Source organism: Atta colombica, unplaced genomic scaffold (assembly GCF_001594045.1).
Source record: "Atta colombica isolate Treedump-2 unplaced genomic scaffold, Acol1.0 scaffold249, whole genome shotgun sequence".
Taxonomy (NCBI): domain Eukaryota; kingdom Metazoa; phylum Arthropoda; class Insecta; order Hymenoptera; family Formicidae; genus Atta; species Atta colombica.
Genome location: NW_017259347.1, coordinates 23,236 through 35,109, shown reverse-complemented (window position 1 = coordinate 35,109; position 11,874 = coordinate 23,236). Strand labels below are relative to the sequence as shown.

The following is an 11,874-nucleotide window of genomic DNA, read 5'->3' as shown; positions in this document are numbered from 1 at the left end:
TATATATATACATATATATATAAATGCAGATCGATTCAAAGACATAATACACGATCATTAAGCAGTGCAATTGACTATTGAATCGTATATTTCGTATACATTCAATATATGATAGATAATAATGGAATCTCTATACAAGAGTATACAGTGATTACTTTGAAGACTTTATATATATAAGGATTACTTTGGGGAACTTTATAAGTATATTGATTATTTTGGGACGCTTTATATGTATATTAATTATGAGGTACTTTATATGTATATTGATTACTATATACTTTGGGATACTTTGGGTAAACTTCCGGATAAACATCTCATGATTACCATGAATTTTGGCAGAAATATTCCAAATGACATCAAATGAATGCCTTTAAATGGATTTTCATCGATAAAGTTTAATATTAAAAATGTTTAAGTAAAGTTATATATCATCTGAATGAATTAAATCAATTACATGAAAATACTTTAAAGAGCCAAGCCACAAAATTTTGATGTATCATTACTTTATTCGATTGATCGATAATAACTTTATAGACGTTTCGATTTCCGCTTGAGATCCTTATCAATGTAAAATAAAATAATCGCAATAATTTATGCCAGATGTTACACTTAGTACGAGTGCGCAAAGATTATATATTTAAAGTGCAGAATCAAAACCGCGTACAGCATGTTGTACGACTTCACAACATTAAGCTTCCAGGTTTATTATATGAACAGATATTATGTCAAAATAAAATACAAGATAAAAACTTACATGATGATGTCGGGTGTATTGTTAGAAATGTTGTTTGTTTGCATGTTACAAGTCATCTGACAATGTCTGTTACAAAAATATCGCAAAGGCAAGAATAAAATATATTGAAGACAGGAAAACATTAATTTTTGTTGAGCATATCGGAATAAGCCGAGTTTTAAAAGTTCCGTGTTCGTTTGCATATTTAAGCTATTTTTTTTTATTTACGTATAAAAATCATTTCAGAAATAAGCCGCTTGTTTAAAATTTTTTTCGTCTAAAATTTTGATATTATTCCAATCGAATTCATGAAAATATTTTAGTCTATGCTATGTGATTACTGAAACTTTGGTTTGTGTTCCAATTAATATGATTTTTATGTTCCCTAATTCACTTTTTTAGGGTTCTACCGATCTGACCCACATAAGATGCGTCACAATCACCGCATTGTATTTTATAAATCATATTCGTGTATGACATTAATGGTAACTTTGACGAAATTGCTTAATTTATTTATCCCCCTATATTGTGGGGACACATACACACACACACACACACACACACACACACACACAAAGAAGAAAGTCAGTGCGATATAAAATCCTTGTTACTTGAGACTTTATAAGACTTCGTATGGAAAACACAGAATTTTTAGATTTATGTATTTCCTGACTTCAATCTTCGCAAGTCTGTTATAAAACTTCTCGATGTAAATTTATAACAATTATTGAATGGTTTCTGGTAGGCAAGAATTATTATGACAAAATGTTTTAGAAAATTTAGTATTTGATTTAAAAAAAATATAAATTATTATTTTGCAAGAAAAATATTCTTTAATAACATAAGGTATGACCTCCGCACATTAAACTACAGAGACATTCCTGAGTCAGAGCGTCACGTGAGCGCCCGAAGACTCGGCCGCTGAGTCTCGAGCGGTAGTGGAGATCGCGCGCCGGAATCGGACCGAAATGTGCATCTAATGCCGAGCACTGACTTAGTGCATTGAACATTAGTCGTGTCTTACATAAAATCTACAAGCACGAAATCATTTAAGTCACGAGCGACGCATTGTCTCTGCGCTCTTCAAGAAAGCAGAAGCCACCAATGCGATTATTAACCATCACATTTTGAAAGAGAATAACTTTACTGCACTTATCCCTGCGTTTCACGTTATGAGAACTGATTTAATCAAGAATGTTTTGCTGGATATTTCCGATAAAAGGATTAAAGTAAACTTTGAGTACCGCCGTACAAAATCATTCATTAAGAGACTAAACCGAAGAATGAAGGAGGAAGATCAGGTTTGTACCATTACGCACTATCCTAATCAAATTCACCGGGAAAATCTACCGTACTCGGTCTCATTCTTGTTCGATTTCCAGTGCTCCCTTACATTTCGCGAGTTTGTCTTTGTTTTACTTGTCTAGAGAGTTTTACTTGTCTAAGATATGGCGCATCAGTGCAGATTGGTGGTGAACGACACGAATTCCCAAGGGGAATTTTTCATTCCCCTGATGCTAATGTACCACTAATCTACTGCAATTGAAGGAATGGAATAAAGGCCTAATTATTGTACAAAATCTTGATATTAATAAAAATTAAAATAACTTGTTACTTTTTTATTACACACATTATTACACATATAATATCAAATGAATTTATATAATGTCTTTAAGAAGTTACATGTTATAATACTTCTCTATTATGACAATTATTACTATATGAAAAAGCTAATTGCCGAAAAAAAGGCTTAAGTAGAATTGTGCCTTTATTCCACCCATCCTCTTAATTGTAAGCAAGAACATCTTTTTTTTTCCCCGTCTTGTCCTCTGTATATTAAATAAAAACAAATTTATCCTATGGCAGCGATTGAGAATACTTCTTACTTGGAATCCCGGCTGGGAATTAGGCTGGTTTATTCTGTTCACCTCGCAAATCCTCATCTTTCAATGATTTCTCATCCTTATCATATCTCTCTCCTTTCCCCGCATATACATATTGATTCCAAAAGCTGAAATCCATACATATCCATTCTTTTTTAACAATAATCTCTACACGCTATTTTTTACCTGATAATCTCTCTCTCTCTTTTCCTGCCGTTTCTACGTGGCTATTATCCAATCTACCCCTAAGGTTAACCTTAACAAAAACAATTACAAAGGCAACAATGCTGTACTTTATCAACGAACTCTACGAACTATACTCAGGCCTCCTCTCATTCTTGGAATGAACTTCGGGACATTCACTACTCTTTACCTCAAATGCGAAGCCAACTCCCATTCTATCTAAAGAATTTCGCTCCATACTTTTTACATAACTCCCGATTTATCGCCGCAGATAATTTTCCCACTTCTCTCCAGTATCCCCCCTTCTTCTACTTCCACTTCCCTCCCCATCCTTACAATCTTCTTCATTCCCATATTCTTTCAAGCTCCGAATCCCATTGACATATCCTTTCTCTTCTTCTTTCCCTCTTATTAATTGCATTTAGTTGACCCTCAGCCCAATGAAACCTCCTTTCTTATAGCTAACTTCTCTCATTGACCACTTATCGGGTACCATTCCGCCGTCGTTAAAAGCCATACAAATGGAAATCGGTTTACATACTCTTCGCGACGCACTACATGATCTCAATTAATTTGAATCAAAATGGCGAACACAGTTTCAACTAATATTACCGCTCTTAGAAGACTACGTATTATCTATTGGAACTGTCATGGCGGTCGTAGTAAAGGTGATATTGAGAGATTAGCGGAATCGTATAAAGTTATCATACTTAGCAAAACTTGTTTCACTTCTACTCGCGACTTTCGTATAAAGGGTTTCGATTGTGTCGATGAATAAGCACCTCCCTCGCGATTCGAAGCTATCTTAATTAAAAATCTCATTATATATTCTATTATCGATCTCTCACATAAATTTGATGCCTCTATTGAAGCTGTTAATAGGATGTATAAGCTTAAATCCGCTATTTGCTCATAGGTGGCATTAGTGAGCGTACAAAGTTAGGACACACAACACACTTTTTTTTATGTGTTTGACATCTGTCAACATTAACCAGTGCACATCATTAGCAATTTCATACAACAACATACATTTTTTCTTTCGTAATCATGTCTAGTTTTTTGCTAAAAAAAAAAGCATATGCGGGAAGCTTTGCTTTTCAATTTGAAGAAATCGGCTGCCGAATCGCATCGCTTGTGGAGGCCTATGGCGACAATGTTTTATCGGAAACAATGTGCAGAGATTGGTTTCGCCGATTCAATGACGACAATTTTGATCTGAGTGACAAGAAGCGTGAAAATCGGCCCAGGAAGGTTGAGGACTGTCAATTGCAGGTTCTTTTGAACGAGGACAATACCCAATCGCAAAAAATGCTTGCCGAGCAATTGGGTGTTTCTCAAGCAGCCATTTCCATGCGGCTACATGCCATGGGGAAGGATCAAAAGATCGAAAAATGGGTGCCGCATGAACTGAACGATAGGCAGATGGAGCGACGCCAAAACACATGTCAAATTCTGCTTGTCAGACAAAAAAGAAAGTTGTTCCTGCATCGGATTGTGAGGCGATGAAAAGTCTATTTTCAGAATCCTAAACGCAAGAAATCTTGGGTTGATCCCGCCAAATCATCAACATCTTCCTCAAGACCAAATCGCTTCGGACGGAAGACGATGCTGTGCGTTTGGTGGGATCAGGAGGGTGTCATCCACTACGAGCTGTTAAAACCTAGTGAAACTGTTAATGCTCACCGCTAACAACTGACCAAATTGCACTCTGCGTGAAAAAAGGCCACATTATCGGAAAAGACATGACAAGCTGATTTTCCTCCACGACATGCACCATCGCACGTCAACAATGGTCCAAAACTACTTGGAGACACTCAACTGGGAAGTGCTACCCCATCCCGCTTACTCACCAGATCTGGCACTTTCTGACTATAATCTGTTTTCGTCGATGGGCCACGCGCTCGCTGAGCGGCACTTCGATTCTTACGAAGACGTCCAAAAATGGCTTGATGAATGGTTTGCCTCGAAAGATGAGGAATTTTTTTGGCGTGGTATACACAAATTGCCCGAAAGATAGGAAAAATGTATAGTTAGCGAGGACAAGTACTTTGAATAAATTTGTTTTTGCTTCCTAAAAAAAAATGTGTTTTTCTGACTAAAAAACAGCGAATTTAAGTTTATACAACGCTAACTAAATTTGCATTTGCTTTCAACATTGTGGGCGCGTATCGCCACTCCAATTTGCTAACTTGCCAAGCGAGTCTTAATAATCTTATCGCCCTCACAATCAGATTTAATGGGCGATTTCAATCACTCTCTCTGGGGCGCTATTCAGCCGAATTCGGTGGGACATATCATCAAGAAAGCGATCAACAATTGTGTCATACTCAATCCCACTTCACCCACTTTTCCTCATCCCATTAAATCCCCTACCCTTATCGATCTGGCGATTGTTTCCTCATCTCTTGCGATGCTCTGTAAATGTGACGTGCTTGAAAATCCATGATACACAACGACCATTATCCTATTTTTGTTCGAATTAATTGCCATGTAAAGTACACCACTTTTTTTTTCTAAAAAGCTTAAATTCACCAAACCTCATTGGATCCAAATCGAGATTTCCAATGCTACTCCCTATATTGTTGATTTTATTATGAGTATCTCTCTCTACGATCCCATTTCTCAATATAACCAATTCTACTCTAGTGACCTAGACATTTTTTTTAAATACTCTTCTTCTGCCTCTCGCTTCCACGTGCCAGATAATGATGATAGCTCTCGCGATAAACCCCTCAAACACTCTCCCATTCCCTGGTTCTGAATATACCCAGGCGATTCATCGACGTTTGGAATTTCATAAAGAGTACTGTTCAACCCTCACCTTTGAGAATTATGAGAACTCTATAAGAGCGATGCATGAATGTGCATCAGAGGCAAAGTTTTTAAGAGAGCTAAGCGTGCTGTTTGGCGGAAGTTTTGTCTATTTTTATGGTATACCGACCGTTATGGCATATGCTCAAATGGTTCCATACTCTCCAACATTAAAAATCAAGATAACAAATTTTGCGATAATCTATCTATCTTCTTCTTGAAACTATTGACAAGATGTTCCCCTTTGTGTCTGTTCCCCTTTTTGCTTTCTTTCTTTCTGCGACCTTTCGCAAATGGAAGCCCATACTCATGACTAAACTCTCCGTTTGAAATAAATGAACTTCGCGCTGTCCTCACCTCGATCTTAAATCTTCCTTCAGCCTCGGCCTAGACCGAATATTGCCCTGATTGGTCTTATTAATTTCGACCTCGACCACGTGCAAATTCTTCGGAACTTCACCAGCTTTCTTCATAGTCGTTTCTTATATGATTTTAATAAAAAAACATCCAATTTGCAGTTCTTTCGTTTAACTTTCGTTTAATGACACATGTTTGCGCACAATTAACACGCAAATGCACGGATACCTCCAGTACCTCTCCCCCCCCCCCCTTTATCCTTAGCGGCTGTATCACTTTTCTGCATAATTGCGCGCTCTCGGTCATTGCTATGATCCGAGTTTTTGGAGACACTCTATTTGCCTCTATCTCGCACGCGCCTGCAACCTCTCTCATCCGCACTTTTTGTCCATTTTACTTATTGCATACACATATATGCATTTTTATACGTATTGACTTCCGCATTAAGAGGAGGCAAGAATCATAATTAAAGAAGAAGAAGAAGAAGAAGATGTCTCTTGACAGAAAGAAAGATAGAGTGAAACTCGCTTGAAAAACCGGATGCCTCTTAGTAGGGGAGGGGGGGAGGTAGAGTAAATCCCCTTCATGTAGAAAGTCGTGCGTTCTTTAACACGGAGACAACATTTACAAAACTCCATTCCTAACTATATAATAACTGTGTCAACATTTTTGGTATTAAACTTTACTGTTGGTAAAAAATTTAAGGGCATTCATTTGAAGTAATTCAAAATTCATAGCAATTAGGCATTGAACATTTTCGATAGTCCACGAAAATGTTTCAGATAAAAATTACTTTGTTCGTAGAGGAAAAGAAAACAGTGATCTTGAAAAGATATCTTTAAGATCAGGTCAAGGTTGAAAATGTTTTATACAATAATTGAAACCCTCATTTTTTAATTATACATTAGAGCTGACTTCAAGACCTTATTAAAATATTACAATAAACCTTATTAAAATATTACAATAAAGTTATTTTTTATTAAGTATTTTCCAAATTATGAAGCTTTACAGTCCCACCAATATAAGGATTATCCAAAGTGTCCGCTAATTAAAATCTCTTAAATGTTGTTTTTATGACATTGACAACATGTCAAAATCAAGACCAAAAACTATTCCTTCCAGATAGACAAAAAGATGATCTTTTCGATTTCTAAAAGATATCTCACCGTCCTGCAATATCTTTTTTTTACGAAAAGACATCTTTTAGGGACTTAAAAAAATGTCTTATGCAATAGTTTAAGATATGTTTCAGATATCTAGAAATAACTTATCTGAAAAATAGAATTAAGATGTCTCACAGATATTTTTTAATTCCATTTAAGAAATTAAAGATAACTTTCATGTGACCTTCAAGCAACTATTCAAGATCAAACTAATGCCATCATATGTTTCTCTCAAAGCCATACAACTTTTGTCCTGAAACATTTTTTTTTAAATCAAAAATAAAAGTTATTTGGGGTGGGACATTAAAATGGGACACCCTGTACATATAAGTAGTTCAAACCAATTGAAGGAGTCAGCATATATGTATTCTTAATGAAAAATTCGAGTCGAAAATGTTAATAGCAAAATGTTGAGATATCTCAATAGTTTTTGAATGATGAGTCTTTGAAACCGTCTAACCATGGCGTATGAAGATTGCGCCGTCAAACGCACCACAGTCTAGCGGCCAGTCGCGCGAATGCTTTAACGAATATCGCTAAACGTCACGATGCTGAATAAGTATTGAAAATTCCGTAAAATCTCTATCAACGTGTACTGCTGTGTTCTTAAATTGCGCCCAATTTAATACGAAAAGTAATTTCAATTGCAAAAAGTGTATATTTTTGAAATACACATTTTAAATAATAAACAAATATTAATAAATTAAATCATTATTAATTAAATTACCCAAACAAATAATACTATTTGGATTGTAATTTAGTTTTGAGGGTTTGTTTTCTTAAAAATTGATTGATTTAAACAAGATAATGAATACTTTAATCAAAATATTTTCTTTCGTTTTGTGTAGTAATAATTTTTTCCCATCTTTCTGATAAAAGAAACCATGATAAAAAGATTTATTTGAAATTGATCCAATTTTCAACAAATTTTCGCACATCTTCGAAATTATAAAAGTGTATATCTTAGAGCATGTTGCCAGAGACCCGAACCGAATCAAAATCGAAACCGAAAACCGTTTTTTTTTTTAGTGAATCGAAACCAAAATCGTACCCAAATTTTGTATAGTTTGTAATACCGAAACCGTAACCGAACTGATAAAATTTTATGATTTTTTTCGGTTCTGGTTCCGGTTTAATAAAATATTAAATAAATGTTCCGGTTTCAGTTTTTTTTTACCAGTAAAAAAAATTGAAACCGTAAAAATTACGATTTTTTTCGATTCTACTTACTTGCTTTATTTTATTTATTCTTTAAATTTGTTCTATTAAGAAGGAGAAGAGGGAAGAGAGAGAGAGAGAGAGAGAGAGAGAGAGAGAGAGAAAGAGAGAGAGAGAGAAAAGAGGCCTCAATTAATCATAGACTCTGAATAAAAATTATGTAAATGTGGCGGCTTAAAACACCACTAATCGAGTCGCCGGGGCACGCGCGCGATCCGCGCCACCCCTAAGTCGCTCGCACAATGCCGCGCTTGACGTTGACCGAACGCCCGCCCAGCGCGAGTCCCGACCACCCGCCCAGCGCGAGTCCCGACCGCCGCGAGATCACGCGGCAACCCGTATGCAAGAATGATTCATCATGCATATGTAGAAATAGGGCTCTGCGGGAGGTCCTCAGCATCTTCTCAGGATAGAGTGAACTCCGTCAAGGACTCTATTCTGGTGACAGAACATTTTTGTATGTAACCCGATAAAGCGAGCTCTTTTTGTCTTTGTTACCCTCTCAAAGCGAACTCCTGTTCAAGAGCCTTTGCATTTAATCAGCAAAGCGAACTCGTTTACGAGCCTTTTATATCCTTACGAAGTGAGCTCGTTATCGGGCCTTCGTGGAACAGAATCTCTTCACTCGAGTCTCTGCGGGATTCTCTTTCTGGCAACGAAAAGTCTACAAACTACCACGGAAACATCGCCGGTCCCCCTGGCACTAATATTTGTTTATTACTTATTAAATGTGTATTTAAAAGACACACATTTTTTAATTATGTTTTATCGAATTGAAATTACTCTTCATCAAATTAAATTGGGCTTAATTTAAGAATACAGTAGTTTAGAGATTTCATGGAATCTCTTCAATACTCATTCGGCATCGTTTAGCGTTAACATTCATCAAAGCACCTGCGCGGTGCGTCGGACCTGATAGCGCGAACTTTACACGCCGTGATTCGATAGTTTAAAAGGCTCGCCATTCAAAAACTATCGATACCTCAATATTTTGCTACTAATATTTTCGACTTAGTTTTTCACGAGTAATACACTGTACATACGGTTCTTCCGATTAGTTTGGATTTTATATACAAATTATACCACAATTATTGACAAAACGCTTCTGTATAGATAAAGTGGACTAAACTGAGTTCTCTACCACTTTGCAATTTTCGTAATAGTTAATAAGATGTTAATTACTTAAAAACCAAATATTTTTTTCAATATTTTTTTATTCAAGTACTATAAACTTTACAGAAAAATAGCTAGTAACAAAAATTATTTATTACTTTTCGATTCAATTTAGTCCGCTAGCACAAGATCGCTTTGTTAATAATTGAGGGACACTCACTATACATACAACTATAAATACAACTACTTTTAATTCGCGCCATGAAACTTCGAAAATTTCATAAAAATTTTTGATCTAATGCATATATGTACAGAATGAATAGAGTCCTGAATCAATGAAATATCTCTAACACGAAGCATTTTTGAAAAAAATAATTTAAATGAAAGTCATAGGATTTAAAAAGATTTATTTACTGATTACATCTGTTTGACCCTGGCATCAAGATCAGATCACTTTTTAATGGAACACTATTTTTTATTTCATATTTTAATAGCTGACATCAAGAGTTATTTAAAACATTACAATAAAGTTTATTTTCATCAAGTTTTTCGAATTATGAGACTTGAAATTTATAGTATCGCCAGCATTAATATTACCCAAAGTTTCCGACTTTACATGTTTTTCATTACATTGTTCAGTAAAAAAAATGTACCTGTAGACAAATTGTACAAATTGAGAAACGTAGTCATTTCTGAATTTATAGTATTCCCGAATGTAGTTCACAATTTATTACATATGTGTATGTATGTACGTAGAAAAAATATCAATATAACTTGTAGTATTTGTAGCGTAACTCAAACATTGTTACGGAACAGTGAACTTGACATCAGTTACTACATTATGAAATAAAAAGTAGTGCCATTTAAAAAAATTAGGATGATTTTGAATTTTCCTAAAAAAAATATTTTACAAATTTTTAATATTGTAATTTGTAGTCAATTGAAAATTGACTAATTTTTATTTAAAATAAATTTTGTCAGATTATCAGAAGTGCCGGAAAAATCGTAATCACAGTTACATGGGATACCCTGTATATACGTTTTCTCCTTGTATATATACATTATATACAGTGAGTAAAAATCCCGTAAAGATACAATATCTCGAAAACAAAGCATTTTCCAGAAAAATTCAGACCAAAGTCTTAGAATTTAAAAAGGTCTATTAATTAAGGTTTATTAATTACATTATTTCTTAATTATTTCTATTTAAACTTGAATCGCCAAACTTAGGTCAAGATCATATAGATTTTTTAAACGGGGCACCCTATTTTGATTACAGAATTTAATAGTTGATGTCAGGGCTTTATGAAACGATATAATAAAATTCATTTTTATTAAGTATTTTTCGAGTTATAAGACTTGAAATTTACAATATCGTCAAGATTACCATTATCCAAGATGTCCAATCGACAGCTGAAACCTCTTGAATGTTATTGAGTATCATAACCTAGATAACATTTATCAAAATTGAAGAAATTAGAGATTGTTCTTCTATAAATTAAAATTTTATTTTTACGTAAAAATGAAAATAAGATGAACAATCTCCAATGTTCTAGATCTTAATAAATGTTATCCAGGTAATCCTGAACAACATGTAAATTTTAATAAAATAAATAAAAATAATTTTTCGTGAAAATGTTTTCGTTCATCGATCTCACACATCTGATTTTAAGGTCATTTCAAGATCATAATACAGCAGGTCATTGAATTCGTCTTGATCAGTTATAATATTATGAAATAAAAAATACGTAGTGCCATTAAAAAAAATTAGGGTGACCTTGACTTCTTCCTAAAATATTTTGCAAATTTTTATTGTAATATTGCAATTTGTAGCCGATTGAAAACTGACTAATTTTTATTCAAAATAATTTTTGTTAGATCATCGGAAGTGCCGAAAAAATCGTAATCACAATTATATAGGATACTCTGTATAAGTTATTCATTATTTGCCTTAAATTACATTTTAATATATTTATCCTCTATTGATCTATTCCAATCAATTATAGAAATTGACATTTATATTGAAAATTGATATTTATCATTGTCATGAAATTTGTTGAAATAATAGGAGATAAATAACAATAATACGGAAGTCGATAATATTACAAATAAATTATAATTCATGACAAATAATTTTAATTATATAAAATTTAAGCAGGCTCAGGAAAGGCATGGTAGCGCGGAGGATAGAATTCAAAGACTGGAAACACAATTAGAAGAAAAGAATGCAGAAGTGATGCGTGTTAATCAACGATTAAAAATGAACGAGGAACATAATACACGTCTTAGTACAACTGTTGATAAACTTTTATCTGGTAATTTTCACGTAATATTATTTCTATATCAGATAGGCCTAATTGCTTGTGGGAATGTAAACAATTATTTGGATTATATCAAGAACGAGAAAATATGC

General features: G+C 34.2%; 1 protein-coding gene across 1 annotated transcript in view; it reads left to right on the top strand.

Annotated features, from left to right (window-relative positions):
• The window catches only part of LOC108688930 (liprin-alpha-1-like), a gene marked incomplete at its 5' end in the record, with an annotated part of 172,494 nt that overhangs the window by 151,669 nt on the left and 8,951 nt on the right, over window positions 1-11,874 (top strand). Inside the window, one exon of the mRNA XM_018195478.1 lies at window positions 11,617-11,776. Within this exon, the coding sequence (XP_018050967.1) occupies window positions 11,617-11,776 (160 nt within the window). The remainder of the gene's footprint in view (window positions 1-11,616; window positions 11,777-11,874) is intronic.